General features: G+C 43.7%; 1 protein-coding gene across 1 annotated transcript; it reads right to left on the minus strand.

The window, feature by feature from the left end:
* Positions 1-3,703: 3,703 nt before the first annotated feature.
* LOC103273472 (olfactory receptor 11A1-like) lies at positions 3,704-4,705 on the minus strand. Its single transcript, XM_008070906.1, has one exon. It carries the CDS (start codon positions 4,703-4,705, stop codon positions 3,704-3,706), a length of 1,002 nt encoding a protein of 333 aa, XP_008069097.1.
* Positions 4,706-23,020: the final 18,315 nt, after the last annotated feature.

A 23,020-nucleotide genomic window follows, 5' to 3' on the forward strand; every position in this document is an offset into this window, starting at 1 on the left:
GTGCAGTGGCCGCTCCCGGCCACCGCAGCCTCGACCTGCTGGGCTCTGGCGATCCTTCCGCCTTAGCCTTCCGAGTAGCCGGAATTACAGGCACCCGCTACCACGCCCAGCTGATTTTTGGATTTATTGTAGAGATGATGTCTCGCTGCCCAGGCGGGTCTCGAACCCGCGGGCTCAGGCAATCCACTCACCTCAGCCTCCCAAAGGCGTGGGATTACAGGCTGAGCCACCGAGCCCGGCTGGCTGATGCATTTCAAATAAGAAAATTTAAAATCTTTTTTTTTTTTTTTGAGTTGGAGTCTCACTCTGTTGCCCAGACTGGAGTGCAGTGGCCGCTCCCGGCCACCGCAGCCTCGACCTGCTGGGCTCTGGCGATCCTTCCGCCTCAGCCTTCCAAGTAGCTGGAATTACAGGCGCGCGCTACCACGCCCAGCTGATTTTTTGATTTATTGTAGAGATGAGGTCTTGCTGCCCAGGCGGGTCTCGAACCCGCGGGCTCAGGCAATCCACTCACCTCAGCCTCCCAAAGGCGCGGGATTACAGGCTGAGCCACCGAGCCCGGCTTAAATTCTTTTTGTGTCATGCTTAAAGCCTCCAAAATTTCTCTGATGGGGCAAAGTTTCAGAATCCTCTCACTGTGTTTAATTAATTTATTTTTTCTCATTTCATTGCCTCCTACCTTTGTCCTACCACTTATTGCTCTAAAATCAACGACAGAAGGACTAATGGGAGCTCCCAGAATAGTGGCCTAATTGACCTCCTGGGCTCCAGACATGACTGAATACAGTTCCTTCTCCTCTCACTGACCCTTCCCTTCGCAAGGCAGGGAAAAAAAAATTTGTTTTAAATGGCATAGTGTTTGCACATAACCCATATGTATCCTCCTATAAACTTTAAATCAGCTCTAGATTACCTATAATACCTAGTGCTATGTAAATGCTCACTATACTATATTTTTATTTATATTATTTTTATTTGTTGTATTGTTATTTTTAAATTGGTTTTCTTTTTCCTGGATATTTTCCATCCATGCTTGGCTGAATCTGAGAATGTGGAACCTATGGATTTAGAGGGCCAACTGTACCAAAAAGAATGCAAGAGGAGACAGAGCAGAAATAAGTGGGGAACACTTACAAATTATTTATCCAAGGTGGCCAGGACTGAGGTTGGCAGACAGGCGAAAGGGAATTAGGGAGATGGTAATGAGAACCAGCATTAAGGTAAGATCTCACGATTCAAATGAAATCTTAGAAACGTAGAAACAAAACTCTTGGGCCTAAGGTCTGTAGGGTATGTAGTGAGGGATGAGAGCCACTCTCATTGCCTACAGACAAGCTATAGGCATGAGACACCACGCCCAGCCTCACATTTATTTTAAAGATGTGGAGTACAATTCAGGGCTCGGTACATAAGTGATCATCGTACAGGTGAAGTTTGGGCCGCCCACTGGTCTTCACTCTGCCTAGTTTGGGATCAGGTACCCTTATTAGTGTTATTCTCTGCTCCCCCACCTCTACTGCAGTGACCCACTACTGTCAATCCCTTTCTTTTCTTTTTTGAGTTGGAGTCTCACTCTGTCGCCCAGGCTGGAGTGCAGTGGCACGCTCAAGGCCACTACAGCCTCCACCTGCTGGGCTCTGGTGATCTTTCTACTTCAGCCTTCCAAGTACTTGGAACCACAGGCGCACGCCACCATGCCCAGTTAATTTTTTTGATTTATTGTAGAGATGAGGTCTTGCCGTGTTGCCTAGACTGGTCTTGAATCCCTAGACTCAAGCAATCCTCTCGCCTCTGCTTCCCAAAGTGCTGGGATTACAGGCATAAGCCACCATGTCTGGAGGCCAATCCCTTTCATGTAGGATTATGATAAATGTTCAGGGTCCACTTATGAGTGAGAACATGTGATACTCACTTCTTTTTTTCTGTGATGGATCACTGAATATCCCTCTAAATCCATCCAAGTTGCTACAAAGTCCATAATTTCGTCTTTTATAGCTGTGTAATATTCCATCGTGTATATGTTCCACGTTTAAAAAAAATCCAAACACTGTAGTCATTCCACAAGTATTATTTGAAAAAAGTAGCCAGGCACAGTGGTTCACACCTATAATCCCAGCACTTTGAGAGGCTGAGGTGAGAGGATTGCTTGAGGTCAGGGGTTCGAGACCAGCCTGGGCAACATGCTGAGTGCTTCCTGCTCTCTGCCATGTCCTGTGACTGATGGGCAGCACGGTTGGTTCCATGTTTTTGCTATTGTGAATAGTGCTGCAATAAACATGCATGTGTAGATACATTTTTTGTAGAATGTTTTAAGTTCCTCTGGCTATATTCCCAGAACGGGGTGTTGCTAGGTCATATGGAAGGCTGATTTTTAGATCTTTTAGAAAATGTCACACTGTTTTCCACAGAGTTTGTACTAGTTTACACTCCTTTCAACAATGTGGAAGCGTTCCCTTTTGTCTGCATCCTCTCCAGCATCTGTTGTTTTTTGAATTATTAATGATGGCCATCCTGACTGGAGTTAGATGGTATTTCAGTGTGGTTTTGATGTGCATTTGTTTTTTTTTTTGAAAGCAGGATTGATTTATTGAGAGGACAGAAAAGCTCCCACAGTGGGAGGGAACCCGAAGGGGTTGCCCGATTTGCATTTCTTTGATGATTAGTGAGGCTGAGCATATTTTCATGTATCTGTTGGCTGCTCGTATGTCTTTTTCTGTTTTGTTTTTTTGAGTTGGAGTCTCACTGTCGCCCAGGCTGGAGTGCAGTAGCATGCTCACAGCCACCACAACCTCAACCTGCGGGTTCAGGGAATCCTTCTGTTTCAGCCTATCAAATAGCTGGATCTATAGGCGTTTACCACCATGCCTGGCTAATTTTTTGATTTATTGTACATATGAGGTCTCAACATGTTGCCCAGGCTGGTCTTGAACCTCTGGGCTCACTCAGGCAATCCTCTCGCCTCCACTTCTCAAAGTGCTGGAATTACAGGCATGAGCCACCACATCCAGCTGTCTTCTTTTGAGAAGTGTTTATTCATACCTTTTGCCCACTTTTTTTTTTTTTTTTGAGTAGGAGTCTCACTCTGTCACCCAGGCTGTAGGGCAGTGGCATGCTCCCGGCTACCGAAGCCTCGACCTGCTGGGCTCAGGCAATCCCTCTGCCTCAGCCTTCCAAGGAGCTGAAACTACAGACACATGACACCAAGCCCAGCTAATTTTTCTTGATTTATTGTGGCGGGGGGGGTCGTCTCATCAAGTTGCCCAGGCTGGTATCGAACCCATGGACTCAGGCAATCCTCTCATCTCGGCCTTCCAAAGTGCTGGGATTACAGGCGTGAGGCACCGCGCCTGGCCTTGCCCACTTTTTAATAAGGTTGTTTTTTTCTTCTTCTTTTTGATACTATGCTATTTTCTATAGGGGACTTGAGCTTCCATAAATTTAGGTATGGGGTGGGGGAGTGTGTCCTGGGACCAATTCCTTCCTGAATACCAAGGGACAACTGTATTAATTCATGTATTTTTTCAAATAAGTTTTGTGGAGTAGCTATAGGGTTTGTCCCTCTGCTAGGCATTAGATTTTGATCTCTACTCAATTCCAACTGGGAAATAAAGTTACCTGATTTTGTTAGACATCCACTTTCAATCCCACAGTCTCCATCTTTTTATTGCAGTGGTTTCTAGTCCAACAGGCTTTGAGGAAGGAGCTAAGCTGAAATCCAGGAAGAAGTCAGTAGCGGTCCTGTCCCCGTCAGTGAGGTGTGTCCTGGGAAAAGCTGTTCCCAGAGCCTACGAAGAGCTCCCTTCACCTCCTGGTTCTTGAGGCTGTAGATGATGGGGTTGGCCATGGGAGTGAGCACCGTGTAGAAGACAGAGAAGGCCTTTCGAAGCAAGGGGGCCGTGTGGTCTGTTGGGGCCACGTAGACCACAATGAGGGTGCCATAAAACACCCCAACCACACAGAGGTGGGAGGAACAGGTGGAGAAGGCTTTCTGCCTCCCATGGCCTGAAGGTATTTGCAAAACAGCCCTTAAGATGAGGGTATAGGATACCACAATCAGTAAGAAGGGGGTCAGTGTCAGGAAGCCTGAGATAGTGACTCCAGCTCCCCACATGACCCCCACATCCCCGCAGAATAGCCCTACAACTGGAGAGAAGTCGCAGAAATAGTGGTCAATCTCTCTGCTTCCAGGACAGAGGGAAAGAGTGGCTGCTAGGGCTAGAGTGAAGGCGGAGAAAAAGAAGCCACTGAGCCAAGCACCAGCGGCCAGACTGCTACAAAACCAGGTGCTCATCAGGACAGGGTAGCGAAGGGGATGGCAGATGGCCAAGTAACGGTCATAGGACATGACAGAGAGCAGGAGGCACTCGGCTGCAGCCAACGAAGCAAATATGTAGAACTGGACCAGACAGCTGACTAGTGAGATGACTTCCCTCCCTTCCAGGAAACTCTGCAACAGCCGAGGTATGATGTTGGAGGTATAGCCAATCTCCAGCAGGGAGAAGTGGCAGAGGAAGTACATGGGTGTGTGGAGTGTCCGACTAGAGGCCACAGCCAGCATGAGGAGGGCGTTGCCCCCGACTGTCACCACATAGATGGCCAGAAAGAGGGTGAAGGGAAGGACGCCCAGGTGTTGCAGTTCCCTGAAGCCCGCTAGGATCAGCCAGGTGGTCTGGTTCTTACTGTCACCACTGTACTGCTTCTTCATCTAGAGCTGGGCCCAAGGAAGAAAGGAAGGTAGCTAATATAAACCAAGATTCTATTATGGCCACACTCCATGCTTATCATTTATTCATCACAACAAGTACTGGAGGCAGGCCTTATTGTCTCCTAATTATAGAAAATGAAAGGACAGAGCTCAAAATGGAGTTTCTCTGGTCTCCTTGAGCCCATATGTGACAAGAAACCTTTCCTGGAACCCTGGGCAAGTCACAAGACATTAAGATGAACATAAGATGAGTGCCACTGCACTCTAGCCTGAGTGTTAGAGTGAGACGCCAACTCAAAAAAAAAAAAAAAAATTAACATCTTTGTCCTAAGGTAATGGCAGCTCCTGTGAATGCTTACCTGACTCACCCCCCGCCCCCGCAAGAAGTTTTAAAAACTCCTAGTCTCAAGCACTAGCTGTCACACTTTCTTTCTTTTCATTTCTTTTTTTGAGTTGGAGTCTCATTCCATCACCCAGGTTGGAGTGCAGAGGCATGCTCACAGTCACTGCAACCTTGACCTGCTGGGCTCAGATGATCCTTCTACCTCAGCTTCCCAAGTAGCTGGAACTACAGGCATGTGCCACCACGACCAGCTAATTTATTTATTTATTTATTTATTGTAGAGATGAGGTTTTGCCAAGTTGCCCAGGCTGATTTCGAACCAGTGGGCTCAGGCAATCTTCTCACCTCGGCCTCCCAAAGTGCTGGGATTATAGGCATGAGCCACTGCGCCTGGCCACACTTACTTTCCTTTAGCCTCTGGTTCCCGCTCCCATCTTGGAGAGATGAATTCGAATTCACCCTCTCTCTCTGATCTACTTTTTAAATAAACTATCTTCTCAAATTGAATTTCTGTGCAATTCTTTACATCATCCTGTGGCACTGGCACGTTGACCCAATATTTTGGTGATCCTAACAGAAAAGAAACCAAGAACTCAGTAAGTTTAAGTCAATTATTCAAAGTCACTACAGTGGAGTCATTATTTGAACACAGGTTTGCTTGACTACAAAGCTCCTGTGTGGTCTGCTGTTTGATAGTGCTTTCCCAAACTCTTTCTGAGTGATTGAAATGTCAGAATTAGAGAGCAGCATAACATTCTTCCAGTCAACAAGTAGCTATTTATTTGGCAATCTTGACTGAGCACCAACTGGCTAAGCACACCTGGTGAACTCTTCTGGAAGGATGGGAGGTGTGCCCATAGCCTCCAGAGGAGTCGATCCTACTCTGAGGTCACACATATCCCAGAGACAGCCACCTATCTCAGAATATTTTCTCTTTCTAAGAAATTGAGACTTGAAAATCCAAATAAAAAATCTATATCATCTACTCCATGAGAGATGCGACATAGAAAGATCTGAACTCACCCAGACCCCACTCCCCTGGGAAACCATTCTTTCTTCCTGGACAAGTGACCTGGTGACCCTTGGTAAAGCCATTTTGAAACTTTGTCCAGTCTCTGGTCAGGTTTGTTATGAACTGGAAATTCTTTCTTTTTCTTGGTTCTCCTACCCTATATTTTCCATACAGGTAAAACGCTCAATTTATCTCACCTGTTTGTTCTTGAGAAACTTGTATGCCGAGCAGGTTTCCTTTCCTTAGTTACCGCTGTACTGTCTTCACACCAAATGCATGGTTACACCTTGAGAGGTACTTGTGAAGTGAATAAATAAGTGAATTAGTTACAATTTTTTCAGTAGCAAATTACCATGGAAAAGTTGCATCATGACAACTTGGGCCAGATAAAGAAGTATTTAAGACTACTAGAAGAGAAGAAGAATCTCTGGGTCCTCCTCTGAGGGGATATTGGAAACTTGAGATGGAACCATAATTAAGAATGGAGATGGGGCCGGGTGCAGTGGCTCACGCCTATAATCCCAGCACTTTGGGAGGCCGAGGAGCGAGAATTGCCTGAACCCATGGGTTCGAGACCATCCTGGGCAGCTTGGTGAGACCTCATCTCTACAATAAATCAAAAAACTAGCCGGATGTGATAGTGCATACCTATAGTTCTAGCTACTTGGAAGGCTGAGGCGGAAGGATCTCCCGAGCCCAGCAGGTTGGGGCTGCGGTGGCTGTGAGTGTGCCACTGCACTCCAATCTGGGCAACAGAGTGAGACTCCAACTCAAAAAAAAGAAGAACGGAGATGGAAGCCAAAGAGGTGTGTGTGTGTGTGTGTGTGTGTGTGTGTGTGTGTGTGTGTGTGTGTAGGAAAAAAACAGAAAGCCCAACATGTTTTCTCCTTTTTGAAGTTAAGAAAGATGACATTCCATGTTAGCAGACAGCAGCAAGAACACAGGATTTTTGTGTTCCTGGCCTGATCCTCCCTTTTCCTCTAGCTTTGTGGTTACATCATGCTGACACACGTTCAGTCACATGGACTTACAGACAGAGGAAACTGAATGCTTTCATATGTATTTGAACACATTTCAACTTCTATATACTAAAGACTTTAAGAGCCAGGGAGAGACTTGAATTGAGAGTGAAATGGGACCCAAGGTTTAACAGAGAGATGGAACAAAGGAAGAAACTAGTAAAACTAACCAAACCAACCTACTAGTCAACTGACCCAAAACTTCTCAAGTCTACACACTGACCCAATGCTTATGATAAAAAAAGTTTGTAGATCTTGTCTTATTTACCTATTTTAGCAGTGACTTCAATAGACAGAATAAGTATGCATGGCTCATTAAACTTCAGTATTCCCAACCAAGGAATTTGATCTTGGTCCTTGTAAAATTCTTTTTTTTTAAGAAAAGATTTATTGAAAAGCTCCCACAGTGTGAGGGGCCCCAAAGTGTTTGCCCGTAAAATTCTTAAATAGATGTTTCATATAATATTTGGAAGTCTTATAAGAGCTCACCAGGAACTTTGCAACGCTAATCATAATGTGAAAAATCACATAATGTCTTTTACTGAGAGTATTAGTAATATTTATTTATCTATTTATTGAGTCAGGATCTCACTCTCTTGCCCAGGCTGGAGTGTAGTGGCACAATCACAGCTCGAGCAATCCTTCTGCCTCAGCCTCCTGAGTAGGTGGAACTACAGTCATGCACCACAACACCTGGATAATTTTTGATATTTTTGTAGAGATGAGGTCTCACTATGTTGTCTAGGTTGATCTCAAACTCCTGAACTCAAGCAGTCCTCCTACCTTGGACTCCCAAAGTGCTGGGATTACAGGTGTGAGCCACCATGCCCACTCGAGAGTTATTATTAATTTAATATAACAGGAGAAAGAAGCAGAAAAAGGAGATACTAATTTCAGTAAAGATTCATAGAAAAGTTGATGACTGTGTGTAAAGGTAACACTCTTTTTTTTTTTTTTTTTGAGTTGGAGTCTTACTTTGTCACCCAGGCTGGTGTGCAGTGGCATGCTCACAGCCACCCCAGCGTCGACCTGCTGGGCTCCGTGATCCTTCTGCCTCAGCCTTCCTAGTAGCTGAAACCACAGACACGCGCCACCATGCCCGGCTACTTTTTTACTTAATTGTAGAGATGAGGTCTTGCCAAGTTTCCCGGGCTGGTCTCTAAACCGTGGGCTCAGGCAATCTTCTCACCTCAACCTCCCAAAGTGCTGGGATTATAGGCATAAGCCACCACGTCTGGCCAAGGTAACACTCCCAGTTAAGTTACCATATACCAAACTTATTCATTAATGACTCTGAAAATCTGGAGAAAGATGTCTTGTGAAAAGAAGAAGATGTTGTAGATCTTGCCTTCTTTACCTATTTTAGCAGTGACTTCAATAGACAGAGCAAATATGCATGGCTCATTAAACTTCAGATGATATGAAACAAAGAGGGAAAACCAATATTATAGGTGACAGACTTACAAATAATCTTGCCTTTTGGAATACTAAACTAAAAACAAGATGAAATTTAGCAGAGGTACATGTAAAATCTGCATGTAAATTTTAATAATCAGGTAAACAAGTATAGGAAGGGTAAGATCTTAGTAGCTATTTATGTTGATTTTTTTGTTGTTGACCATCATAAATTAGGGCTTGAGAACTGTGAAAGGCAAGGCATATATGAAGAATGTGAAGATATTTAATCTGGAAAAGACAGAACTAATAGAATACAAAAGCTGTTCTCAAATATTTGAGGTTTTCTTATGAAGGAGAGGAGTTATATTTAGTTCGTAGAAGCTCAGAGGACAAAACAATGACCAAGGGGTGGTGAGGATGGAAAACCCATGACTCCCCACCCATGCTGGTTTCTTAGTGGTGATTCTTTATTTATTTTATTTTAAGTTGGCATCTCGCTCTGTTACCCAGGCTGATGTGCGATGGCGCCATCACGGTTACTGCAGTCTCGATCTCCTGGGCTTAGGAGATTCTCCTGCCTCAGCCTCCTGAGCAGCTGGGATGACAGGTAAGCTCTGGCATGCCTGGCTTAATTTTTGATTTATTTGTAGAGATGAAGTCTCGCTGTGTTGCCTAGTTTGATTTCAAACTCCTGGGCTCAAGCAATCCTTTTGCCTCAGTCTCCCAAAGTGCTGGGATTACAGGTGTGAGCCACTGCACCTGGCATCTAGAGGTGACTCTTAAGGGCTAACTATTGTTATTTACTGCATTATTTTTTGGCATGAGAATAAGGTAAGGCTCAGGATACAAGGTAGGAGGAATGGAATTTCTTTCTAGAGTCTGTAGAATTTTGTTGGCAACTATGAGCCTCATCCCTGGAATCTCCTGAAGCTGACATAGGATGTTTACAAATATATGGTATGCTGTCTTCCATAGCTCTTTGGATTGGGTCAGAAGTGGTCCTCTGTGATGACCCGGATGAACTCCAGATACTCAGACTCAGTGGAGGGGGTGGGACTGACCTGCTTTCGTCTTGGAGCCAACTTCTATCCCGGATGTCTTCACACTGGGCTAAGTTCTGCCAGCTGACAGCTCTGTGGACTTTCTTCTTCTCTCCTTTGGAGCCTCCATGTTATTGGCTACTCCCACCAAAGGAGCTCACCACTGTTATTCCCTTTCTGCATGTGCTGCTATGGGTGCTACTGCCTTTTCTAGGGCAGGATAGCCTCCCTCCCTTGTGGGAGTTGGAGAAGAACCTCCTTGGAGAGGAGACATAGCTCAAAGCCAACAGGAGCAGCTGTATTTATGTTTTGGTTCCAGGGAAATGTTCTGGTCCACAGGGACCACATACAGATGTTTAAATTAAACCTAATGACACCTCCCTTATAAGACAGGGAAAGACTGGCAAGACATAAGAATAGCCACAATTAAAGCCAGAATTTGTTTAACACTTTAAAACTTATAAAGTAAATACTAATTTATTTAATAAATATTTGGTTCCCAGAATGAACTCCCAGGTGAAATGTATGTTGTAATTTGTTCTTGCAGCATTGGGATGGAATATCGAACGTATGATCTCTAAGGGCTGGAGTAATAGTCTTTTACTCTGGCCCGGTTTAGGACTTGGGGTACTGCTTTGATCCTTAGCAGGGAGGAGACAAGAGGAAAGTGCTGTAAACTCTGTAGATAATTTGTTCTGTTTTGTTTGATAGTTTTAACATCACAGATTAGCATAAAGCAAGGTCAGTTTCCTTCAAGACAATGGAGGTAGACAGTAAAATGCAGTTGAATGACAAATATGAATAAGAAACCTCACTGCCTTAATATAACACTGAGTTTCATATGAAAGTAGAAAACAGATCTGGGCTACGAGGAGGACAGCACAGTCTGAGCCAGGGCTGGGGTTTCCTAGTAATAGACTAGGATGGCACTTCCTGGAAGAAACTGGACAAGTGTTCCACCTTGGCAGAAGACAGGCAGCGTGGAGAGCCTTGAGGTGGACTGCAAGGAAGTAATTAGCATATTTTCTTTGAGGGAGTGGCAGAGTACAAAATAGGGAGACCTAGGTCTTGAGTTGTGAAAAGAGCCTGAGGGAGATGCCAGGTGAGAGAGACAACCAGAGACTTTTCTAGGTAGAAAAGAAAGCCAGTATTCATTAACAAAGAATTTGTGATTATGGCAGTAAAAAATCCAACGTGGCTTAAAAGTTTTTTTTAATTTTAGCTTTTTTTCTGAGGTGCTATGTGTGAATTTAAAGTAGAAATGAAGGATATTTTCTTAGATATTAAATTATGCTTTTATATAAGCGTATATCATAACATTAAATCATTCGATAAATATTTATTGAGTGTGTTGGGGCTCAGAATCCAATATCCCCAAATATGGGCATTTTGCCTCAAGACCTCTCTGATCTTCCCCAAATGTTTCTACCAAGCTACTTCTTCTCCTTGTTATCTCATTATCTGTTTCTATTTTTTGAGTGGAAGTCTCACTCTGTCACCCAGGCTAGAGTGTAGTGGCACGCTTATAGCCACTGCATCAACCTACAGGGCTCAGGCGATTCTTCTGCCTCAACTTTCCAAGTAGCTGGAACTGCAGGCACGCACCGCCATACCCAGCTAATTTTTTTTTGATTTATTGTAGAGACAAGGTCTCACCAGGTTGCCCAGGCTAGTCTTGAGCCTTTTGGTTCTGGCAATCCTCTCGTCTCTGCCTCCCAAAATGCTGGGACTACAAGCATGAGCCATCGTGCCCGGCTTCAGTATCTATTGAAGGAAAGGTTAGAAAGCATATCATCAGACTTGGTCCAACCATTTTATAAAGTATTACCTAAACTTTAGCAAGCCTGACATAACAAACACCAGTTTAAAAAAAAAGAAAAAATAAATAAAGTATTGTCTACCTCTCAGTTTCATTCAACTTTCTAAGAGAAATATTTATAGGTCAATTTCTGTTCCCTCATCTATTCATTCTCCAAATATCCATTCATTTTTCCCTAGCAATCATTTATTGTCCCTCAGTAGAATCCCTCTTCTTTCCTCTCCCATAGCCTGTTTTACAGAATCCAAGCCCTCATTCTTTGTCATCTTGAGGTGGTATTTAAGTTTCTATAACTCATTGGAAAGTTAGGTCTTCATACTGAAGACTCCTGTGTATACTCATTAAGTAAATTTTTATGCCTTTTCACCTGTTAATCATTCTGCCTTATACCAGTGATTTTTCAGTGAACCTGAAAAATCAATAGCCATGGCCCCCACAGTTTGGCATAGTCAGCAGAATGAACAAAGCCAGTCTTCCCTTCTGGAAGCAGCAGTTTAAAGAACCTAGGGACTGGGCGCGGTGGTTCAAGCCTGTAATTCCAGCACTTTGGGAGGCCAAGGCGAGGGAATTGCCTAAGCCTGCGGGTTCAAGACCAGCCTGGGCAACTTGGTGAGACCTCGTCTCTACAATAAATAAAAAAATTAGCCGAGCATGGTAGCATATGCCTGTAGTTCCAGCTACTTGGAAGGCTGAGGTGGAAGGATTGCTTAATTCAGCAGGTTTAGGCTGCGGTGGCCTGGAGCGGCCACTGCACTCCAGTCTGGGTGACAGAGTGAGACTCCAACTCAAAAACAAAAACAAAAACAAAAAAACAACCTAGGAACTTGTTTTCCCAGTGGGGTGAAATGTCTTACCAGCCAGGCTCCTGGCTTCTCTGTCTCTCTGTGCACTCCAGTGTGAGGATAGTTTAAAAAAAATCATTGTTTGTCCCATCTGCAAGATTTTTTATTAATGGGAAAATGGATTTATGTGACTAGTCTTGGGTTGTAGTGACTCTGGTGTACTTCTTTTGTGTTACGTCAGTGGGCCAGGGCTGCTGGTAAGATGTAAAGAATTGCACGGAAATTAGATTATGAGAGATAGTTTATTTAAAAAGTAGTTTAAAGGGAGAGAAAGAGCATGCATTCACTTCTCAAAGAAGAAAAGAGACTTCTGAAGAAAACATGGTGGTGAGTGCTTGAGGTTGAATGCTTTTTTTTTCCTTTTTTTTTTTTTTTTTTGAGTCGCAGTCTCACTTGCCCAGAATGGAGTGCAGTGGCACGCTCCTGGTCACTGCAGCCTCAATTTGCTGGGCTCCAGTGATCTTTCCGCCTCAGCTGTGCAAGTAGCCAGAACTACAGGTGTGCACTACCATGCCCAGCTAATTTTTGATTTATTGTAGAGATGAAGCATGCCCAGGTGGGTCTTGAACCTGCAGGCTCTGGCAATCCACTCGCCTTGGCCTCCCAAAGTGCTGAAATTACAGGCTGAGACACCGAGCTGGCCGGTTGAATGCTTTTTCTTTTTGAGTTGGAGTCTCACTCTGTCACCCAGACTGGAGTGCGGTGGCTGCTCCCGGCCACTGCAGCCTCAACCTGCTGGGCTCCGGCGATCCTTCTGCCTCAGTCGTCCAAGTAGCTGGAACTACAGGTGCGTGCTATCATGTCTGGCTCATTTTGATTTATTGTAGAGATTAGGTCTCGCCAAGTTACCCAGGTGGGTCTCGAACCTGCGGGCTCAGGCAATCCACTCACCTCAGCCTCCCAAAGGCACGGGATTACAGGCTGAGCCACTGAGCCCGGCTGGTTGAATGCTTTTAATGCTTCCCTTTGGTGGAGCAGGTCACCATGGTAATGGAATGGTGGTCTGTTTTACATCTTCATGAAAGGGGCAGGTAAGCAAGGAACTGTTGCCATGGTGATGGGGCGGTGGTCTCTGTCATATAGGTCACAAAGGGCTGATCACCATAGATTAGGTCAGCTTGGCTCTTTATTTCAGGAAGACAAATACTTTGGATAAAAGGGTAGTTAGTGCTGGAGCAGTGTCTCATGCCTTATAATCCCAGCACTTTGGGACGCCAACGTGGGAGGACTGCTTGAGCCTAGGAGTTCAAGACTAGCCTGGGCAATTTAACAAGATCTTTTCTCTACAAAAAAAAAAAAAAAAGAAATTTGAGAACATTCTGCATGCACTTATTACAATTGCATGCATTTGTGATAAGTCTGAGATGCATGGTACTGTGTGCTATGTGCCCAAGAGAAGATCCAGGAGGTGTCACCCTGTTTTAGGACCCTTTACAGAGAGACAGAACTCCGAAGCTTCTTTGCCAGGAAGCAGCATTTATTTGTGCTGGCACAGCCTCAGCAGATTCACATCCAAAGGCTGAGTCCCGAACACAGTGGGTCATCGCCTTATATACCTTTTGCTAACTTCCCTTTACATTTTAGCTACTTAATTTCCCTCATAAGGCAACATATGGCAATATACATTTTGATTGGGTATTTCTTGGCACAAGGCTGCAACAGGGTTATGCATACGCACTTGGACATTGACTATGCCACGTTACCTCCTCTTTGTCCTGGGAAGGCCCTTACCACACCCTGGGCTCAGGCAATCCTCTCGCCTCGGCCTTGCAAAGTGCTGGGATTACAGGCTTGAGCCACCGCGCCTGGCTCTTCACTTTTTTTTCCTTTCATTTTTCTAACTTGGACTCAATGGAATTGTTGTTATTTTTTTCCTGAGGCTCTATAATCTGAAAATCATGCCTTGTGATACAGGCAAGGAAAAACTTCTGCCTTCTTCCTCTTGAACCAAAGATACTTTGACTCCTATCTGGATACTTCAACTGATTATCCTACAAACTCTAAGAAAACTGGTTTATAGATTGTTCGCAAGATTAACCTTTGTTTTTCTTGTCTCCATATATATGTCTCTATTAAAGATCTTTTGCAGCCTGGCGTGGTGGCTCACGCCTGTAATCTCAGCACTTTGGGAGGCAGAGGTGAGAGGATTGCCCGAGCCCATGGGTTCGAGAGCAGCCTGGGCAACTTGGCAAGACCTTGTCTCTACAATAAATCAAAAAATTAGTTGGGTGTGGTGGCACATGCCTGTAATTCCAGCTACTTGGAAGGCTGAGGCAGAAGGATCCAGCAAGTCGAGGCTGCAGTGGCCGTGAGTGTGCCACTGCATTCCAACCTGGGCAGTAGAGTGACACTCCAACTAAAAAAAAAAAAGAAAAAAAAGTGAGACTTTTAGGGCAGTTTCATACAGAGGAGTGTTGGGGCTCGGTAGCCAATATCCCTGAATATGGCATTTTACCTTAAGGCCTCTCTGACCTCCCTCAGCTGGCTCTCCCAAGCTGCTTCCTCTCACTGTTATCTCATTATCTATTGAAGAAAAGGAGAGGAAGAATGTAATCAGAACTGGCCCAGCCATTTTACAAAATAATGCCTTACTCTCAGGTTCATTCAGTTTCCCAAGAGAAATATTTGTGTCAATCTCAGTTCCCCTCATCCACTCATTCTTCCAAGTACCCATTCATTTTTTTCCCCTAGCAATCATTTATTGCTCCTCAATAGAATTCCCCTACTTCCCCCTCCCATAACCTGTTTTACCAGAATACAAGTTTTTCCTGCAAACTTGAGATGGCATTTAAGTTTCTGTAACTCATTGGGAAGTTGGATCTTCATACTAAAGAGTCTCATGTATTCACGTTAAATAAATTTATATGCTTTTTCTTCTATTCATCAATCTGCCTCATATCAGTGATTTTTCAGCAAGCCTTCAGGGGCCAGTGGGCATAGCCCTCACAAGTGCTTATGATCTGTCAGATACTGTTCTAGATTCTAGGTATACAGGGATGAACCAAGTAAAATTGGTTTGTAGAGTATATATTTACTACTTTCAGTTTCCCACACTTTGATGACAGGGTTCTACTACTGTCATCAAGCACCATTTTAATTTTTTTTTTGAATTGGCATTTCACTCCATCACCCAGACTGGAGTGCAGTGGCATGCTCATGGCCATCACAGCCTCAACCTGCTGGGCTCAGGTGATCCTTCTGCTTCAGCCTTCCAAGTAGTTGGAACTACAGGTACGTGCCACCACTTCCGGCGAATTTTTAAATTTATCGTAGAGACAAGATCTCACCATCTTTCCCTGGCTGATCTCGAACCCCTGGGCTCAGGCAATCCCCTCGCCTCAGCCTCCCAAAGTGCTGGGATTGCAGGCTTGAGCCACTGCGCCCAGCCTAAAAGGGACCACTTTTAACCAGTCATCTTTCCTGAATGCAGACATCCTGACTGGGGAATAATTTACTTTCATAAGACTAGCTTCTAGCATCCCTCATCCCTACTAATTGATGTAAAGAGACGATAAAGAGGAGGGCATAGTAAACCAGATAGCAAAATAGTGATACTAAAAAGAAACCATTTATTAAATTGTTCTGAAACTACCTACATAAAATTAATATAGGATCACAGGGTAAAGCTGTAGCAGAGATCTGAGTTCTGCAAAGCTGCAGCTGTGCTTATAAAAAAAATACATTGTTTTTAAGTTTGCTTTCACTTCAATAGAGGGCAATTGATTATCTCCATGCCCTGATCCCTGGGGAGGGGGAAGACGCCTGTGAGACTAACTGATGAATATATTTTCCCTTAAACAATGGGCCTCAGATTGCACAGATGTTCTTGAGGACACTCTGAAGCTTGATCAGCTGAAGGGCATAAGCAGCTCTAATCTCCAGATCCCTACCTTCTGAGTTGGAGTCTCACTCTGTCGCCCAGACTGGAGTGCAGTGGCCGCTCCCGGCCACCGCAGCCTCGACCTGCTGGGCTCCGGCGATCCTTCCGCCTCAGCCTTCCAAGTAGCTTCAGGTGCACACTACCACATCCGGCTAATACCTTACTCTTAAGATACCTCTATAAGGGCTCACTGCCCAGTGGTCAGTAGCCGATGGTCATGGGACTTGTTTTATAGATGGCATCTATTTTAAAACCTAAGAATGGTGTTTGAGATGTTTCTCAGACTTTGTACTTTGATGGACCTGAGGCCCTACCTGGACCCAGAACATGTAACAAGAAGCTGGCTCCACCAGTCCTGTGATGTTCTTCCCAGTTGAAGCCTTTGCATCATGAAGACAACTTTGACACACAACCCTCCCTTAACATTGTCAACCAATCAGCAGTCCCTAGTCTCCTACTTGCCAAATTCCTTTTTAAAAAACCTAGCCTCTGGCTGTTCGCAGTGGCTCACGCCTATAATCCCAGCACTTTTGGAAGCCGAGGGGAGAGGATTGTCTGAGCCCATGGGTTTGAGATCAGTCTAGGCAACTTGGCGAGAACTTATCTCTACAATAAATCAAAAATTAACTGGGTGTGGTGGCACGTGCCTGTAGATCCAGCTACTTGGAAGGCTGAGGCGGAAGGATTGCCGGAGCCCAGTAGATTTGAGACTGTGGTGGCCTTGAGTGTGCCACTGCACTCTAGCCTGGGCAACAGAGTGAGACTCCAACTCAAAAAACAAAAAGAACTAGCCTCTGAATTCTTGGGGCGGCAGTTTTGAGAAATATCTCCTATCCTCTTCACTCAGCTGCTTTGTGATATAAACACTTATCCTACTGTAACAGTTTTATCCTTCTCATTTTTTTTCTGGGCAGTGGGCATAAGAATCCAGTCAAACTGTAACAGTTCTTATATGCTAGACACTCTGCTAAGAATTTTACAAAATTATCTCATTGAAGCCTCATAAGAATCTCAGGAGATAGTTATTATCATTATCTACAATTTGTGTGTATCAGGCAACTATAGCACAGAGAGATCAAGTACCTTGTTCAGAATCACACAGTAAATGGTGGGGCCAGAATTTGAAGCTGACATTTTACAAAGTTTATCCGTTGGATGATAGGGAGGGGTAAATAGAAGATATTAAGAAAAAGAAGAAAACTGTGATGGATTCGTCTGGAAATATGATTAAGTTGGTTCCTAAAAACTATCTTCAGATGCTTTTTACCTCCTGATTCTAAGTACTGTGGGACAGTCACACAGATGTACAGCCTTACATGAAATGTACCTTAACTTGGTGTCAAAATTTCATCCTGAACATCATCCAAAGTGAATTATAGAAACAGAAAACCAAACACCACATGTTCTTACAAATGGGAGCTAAACTAAGAATTTGCAAAGGCATAGAGAATGGTATAATGGACATTGGAGATTCAGAAGGGGGAGAGGGGAAAGGGTGAAGGGATTAAAAAATCACCTATCGCGTACAATGTGCACAGGTGGGAATGGTGGGTACACTTAAAACCCAGACCTTTTTGCCACTACACAATGCAATCATGTAACCCAAAACTATTTGTACCCCTTAAAGCTATTGAATTAAAAAAATTTCATCCTGGAAAAAAATAAAGTTATCAAACAATGGTCTCGATTATTAACAAAGTTGCAATAAAGCACCCTTACAACATCTCACTGTGAGCTGTAAAACTTCCTGGTGAGTCCTGCCGAATAAACTACCTGCAAAATGTGCTTGCAGATGACTATATAAATGAATATTCTCCATAAGGCTGTCAGCTAAATCCAGTAAGATGTAATGAAAATAAAAATTGGCTTTTGAAGTAATTAATCATCCTTCTAAGCCATCCTTCATGAAGGTGACTAGAAAGTCAAGCAAGCAAGCTAGTCTTAGATCACGATAAAAAAGTCAACTGCACATACAAATTAAAATAACACTGTTACTTAAAAATTTATTTCCTTCTAGTTTTTAACATGCACTGTTTTCATAGCTGTAATTATTGTTAAATGCATAATTTTTTTTTTTTTTTTTTTGCTGCGAAGTTTCTCGTTTGCCTAGCTCTACTAGGCAGAGCTTTGTGTGAATTTACTTGTTTAAAATGACAAGAATCATGGGTACAAGTTGAGTACTCCTTATCCAAAATGCTTGGGACCAAAAGTGTTTCGGAGTTCGATTTTTCGGATTTTGGAACTTTTGCATTTGCTACATAAAGAGATATCTTGGAAATGGGCCCACACCTAGGAACGTAATTCATTTACATTTTTATACACCTTATACACTTAGCCTGGTAGATAATTTTATATGATTTTTCAATACCTGTGTGCATGAAACAAAGTTTGTGTACATTAAACCATTCGAAAATAAAGGTGTCAAATGTAGAATTTTCCACTTGTGGCAGGCTTTTACAGAGAGAGTCAGGACACCGAGGCCAGGAAGCAATTTTATTTGTGCCGGCCCTGCCTCAGCAGATTTATATCCAAAGGCTGAGCCCTGAATGTAGGGAGGCATTGCCTTTTATACAATTTTAGTTTCTTTGTACCCCAGATAAGGCTTATATATTAGTAGCAAACAGGTTAATTGGGTATTTCACAGCTCAAGCTTACAGCAAATTTACACATGTGCACTACAGATTGAGGCTACATTCCTTTCTAATATGAATCTTCTAAGAAAGTTCTTATCTTATGGTGCTAGAAGAACTCTTTCATTATTCTGGGAAGGCTTTTATCTTACTGTGCTAAGGGGGCCCCTACCCGTCCTGGGAAGGCCTTCATTTTATTAGGCTTGAGGGAAGGGCTCCTTGCCTCATTCCCCCTTTGATGCTCGAATTCCTTTTAAGGATCATAGAACACTCCTCTGGTTTAAGTGTTTGTACTCTTATTACAGCATTACATGTGTTGTTGTTTTTCTTTTAACCATGGCCTCAATGAGACTGGAGACAGACCTTCTAACTAAGGGAGTTAGACAGGGAAGGATTAGAAAAAGTCCCAACATCATGAGTATAACACCTATGAGGGTTTTAAATCCTCCAAAAGTTGAGAACCAACTTCCAAACGGTTTTTTGGGGTCCCAGACTTTCCAGGATTGGACTGGGACATGAGCAAGCTTTTTTAAATCTGATCCGTGATTTTCTCTATGACCTTTTTCTCATTATTTATTTGTAAGCAACAGTTGCTTAAGTTAAACTTTTTACAAACCCGTCCTTCAGAAGCAAGCAAGTAATTTAAAGCTAAGTGGTTTTGATAAATGGCACTGTGCATCTTAGTTTGCTGTTTGGCTAATATGTTAAGGGCCTTTGCAGTTTTATTAGTTACAATTTTAACAACCACCTGTAATTGAATTATGTGATTTAGTATGTAAGTGGGGGTGCAATAGCCCCAGGATCCATCCTGTGCCCAGGTAGCTGAGCCATAGTATTGGATAATATGCTCCGGGGGCCATTTATTATCTTTTTAGTCTGCAATTTGTAGAGCACGTCACTTTTTTTGGGAGTTTTAGGTTTTATGTATTTGGACCCCCAACTGTTTTATCTTTGTAAGTGGGAGTAGGAAAAAGGAAGGCCAAGTAGACCCTAACACATAAGCTCTTGTCTGGTCTGAAGGAAGTAGAGTGTAGGCTATTTCCCCACAGATCCAATGTAGTCTATTTGGGGCCGGCCATTTCATGCTTGTGTCAATAGCATTCCATGCCTGTCCGAGGTGGGGGAAGTTAGACAAAGGATGAGGGTTTGGTTAAGGGTGGTCTAGGGATCCCCCACCACTGAGTTTTGTTAGTCATGGCATTATAGTACCTTTGACCTAAGCATGTCAGACTTCCAACAGGAGTGTTAAACTTTATTCCCCATTGGTCAAGGCAAATTTTTCCTATAATTGAGGCTTTAAGTAGCCAAATTCCATTGGCAGGATTAGGACACCCTGTTTTATTGTGGAGCTCATGGAGTTCCAGTTTTCTTTCTTTTTTTTTTTTGAGTTGGAGTCTCACTCTGTCACCCAGACTGGAGGGCAGTGGCCACTCCCGGCCACTGCAGCCTCTACCTGCTGGGCTCCGGCGATTCTTTCGCCTCAGCCTTCCAAGTAGCTGGAACTACAGACGCACACTATCATACCCGGCTAATTTTTTGATTTACTGTAGAGATGAGGTCTCGCCAAGTTGCCCAGGTGGGTCTCAAACCCGCGGGCTCAGGCAATTCACTCACCTCAGCCTCCCAAAGACGTGGGATTACAGGCTGAGCCACCGAGCCCATCTAGAGTTCCAGTTTTCTAGATTCCCATGGCCATTGATCTTCCGTATTTGTTTCCCCACATACATAACAAGAAGAGATCTTCAGAGATGGAGCTATAGTTTTTGCCAAGGTTAGGAATAGATTTCTAGTCGTAACGGAGAGGGGAGGGGATTACTTTCTATTTTTTTTAATGAAAGGAATAAAAGACCTCATGGGATGAGGCTTGGAGTGGGATTGTAACTCTTTTGACATATAGTAGGGCTCCAGGGTCAAGACCCTACCCATGGATACGTATGTCAAGCCGATGGCCTGTTTTTCATCCTGGATTTTCTAGGTTAAAAATGGTGAGATTAATGGGATTGCAGGCTCCTGATTTATAATTAGAGGTGGCAACACCCTTTTGAAGAAAAGCAACTTTACTTCGGCCTCTTCAAGTGGCACATGATACTCAACCCCAATGAGAACAAAAGAATTTAGATAAACTATAACATGGAGACCACATTCTATTTGCACGCTGTTAACATATATTCTTATTATTGAGCCTATACTCCCTTTTTCAGGCTAGGCTTTCACATGACTTAGTACCAGTATTGTGGGTTACAGTATACCACCAGGTTTTATTCATGGCTGAGCAGGCATCAGACACTGGTTGACGAGGATCAGTGATTAGGGTTTAGTTAATTAAATACCCTTTTTCTTTGGTGTGACGGACCTCTAGCCATTCTTCACTTGGGGGGTATTGTGGGTTGAAGCAGGTGTACTGACAAATAGAATAGATAGTCTCATTATGTCTGCAGCTCCCTGAAATAGTTCCTCAACAAGAGAAATGGGCCTGGTAAAGGAGGGTCTAGATAACTCCTTGACCCGACCTGGCTGTGTGAATACATGGGTCACATGAAGCAGAGGGCTTTGAAATTACAAATAGGAGCCAGATTAGTAACAATAGACAATGGTTATACATCCTGTCCAAAAGAGATAAAAGCGTGCTAACAGTAAACTCTCACCACAGGTCCAGCTGTCTGGAGCAACCGATGCCAAACCCACAGTGAAAACCAAGGCATGGATTACAGCAACAGGCGACAGCAAGGGTTGACATTGCATTACAATAAAAACACAGTCTATTTGTTTGTTTGATGGTCAATTTCTCAAGCTTCTGCTGTGTGTAGATTAGTCAGCTTCCGGAGTGACTAAAGCAGGGCTTCAGTCCTTTAAGGTTCTGGGGTCGCAGCTTGTTTTTTTTCAGAGTCGGTTTCCCGGGCGTTGATGGATTAGCAGTGCACTCCCAGTCTCGGAAGGCCGATTTTACTCTGTTGTGATGAATCCAGGGGCCCACCTTAGCTACCTTTATTGCAGTAGGGGTGAATAAAATAACACTAAATGGAACTCTTCAAAGGGGCGTAGGACTGGATGTTTAATTTTTTTACCTACACATTATTTCCTCGTTTAAAGGGGTGAGCATCTGTGGTTAAGCTAACAGGTAACTGCTCTCTAACCCAATGATATATAGCAGTGAAGGCTGAGCCTAGAGCTGGTATCTTTTTTTTGCCTTAGAGTAAGATTACTCATTTCTTTAAATTTTCTTTTATACCTTTAACAATGGAGGGAGGGTGCCCGTAAATAATTTTAAAAAGGGACAAGCCTGTCTGTTTAGTGGAGTGAGACCTGATTTTTAGCAAAGCAATTGGCAACAGCTGGTTTTATTGCAAGTGAGTTTCCTGACACCGTTTACTTAGTTGTAGTTTTAGAATCCAGTTCATCTGTTCCATTTTTCTGGAGCTCTGAAGGTGATAGGCAGTGTGTAATTTTTATGTGATTTCTTTTTTTTTGAGTTGGAGTCTCACTCTGTCACCCAGACTGGAGTGCAGTGGTCGCTTCCGGCTACCACAGCCTCGACCTGCTGGGCTCCGGCAATCCTTCCGCCTCAGCCTTCCGAGTAGCCAGAATTACAGGCATGCGCTACCACACTCGGCTGATTTTTTGTAGAGATGAGGTCTCGCTGCCCAGGTGGGTCTCGAACCCACGGGCTCAGGCAATCCACTCACCTCAGCCTCCCAAAGGCGCGGGATTACAGGCTGAGCCACCGAGACCGGCATTTATGTGATTTCTTAAGCCCCTTGTCACTAATTGTATTACCTCAGCCATAAATGCCGGCCCACTGTCTGATTTTATAGTGATTGGGATTTTGAATTGGGGAATGATTTTTTTTTTTTTAGAAGCTGCCGTATTACTTTATGTGCCTTTTTGGTGCGGGTAGGAAAGGCTTTTACCCAAATTGAGAAAGGACACACAAAAACGAACAGATATCTGTCGCCTCAGATCCAGAGAAGCTCGGTGAGGTTTTTCAACTATATTTTTAAATGGAACTCCTTTAACACTCTGTATTCCTGGGAGGATTTTAGGCTCCTGCCACGAATTGTTTTGGGCACACATTTTACATTGCTCACATACTGCCTGGGCTATGTTAGAGAGTCGGGAAATATAAAAGTGCAGGCCTAAAGTGGCCTCGAGGGCTGTTTGGCCCAGATGGGTTTCCTGGTGAAATTTCCTGATGAAAGTTGGGGGCCAAAGTTTTAGGGATGGCGACTCCTCTTTTTAAATTTCCACCATCCACCTGGAAGATAGTCTCCTTCTTCTGTTTTGAATCATGTCTGTTTATGCTGTGAATAATTGGGGTCCCATTTTGTCAATAAA

The sequence above is a fragment of the Carlito syrichta genome, unplaced genomic scaffold (assembly GCF_000164805.1).
Source record: "Carlito syrichta isolate Samal-C Ts95f unplaced genomic scaffold, Tarsius_syrichta-2.0.1 Scaffold314050, whole genome shotgun sequence".
Taxonomy (NCBI): domain Eukaryota; kingdom Metazoa; phylum Chordata; class Mammalia; order Primates; family Tarsiidae; genus Carlito; species Carlito syrichta.

What these genes read in the sequence shown, in the direction of transcription:
- LOC103273472 (XM_008070906.1), bottom strand. Translation starts at nt 4,705, where the DNA reads ATGAAGAAGCAGTACAGTGGTGACAGTAAGAACCAGACCACCTGGCTG.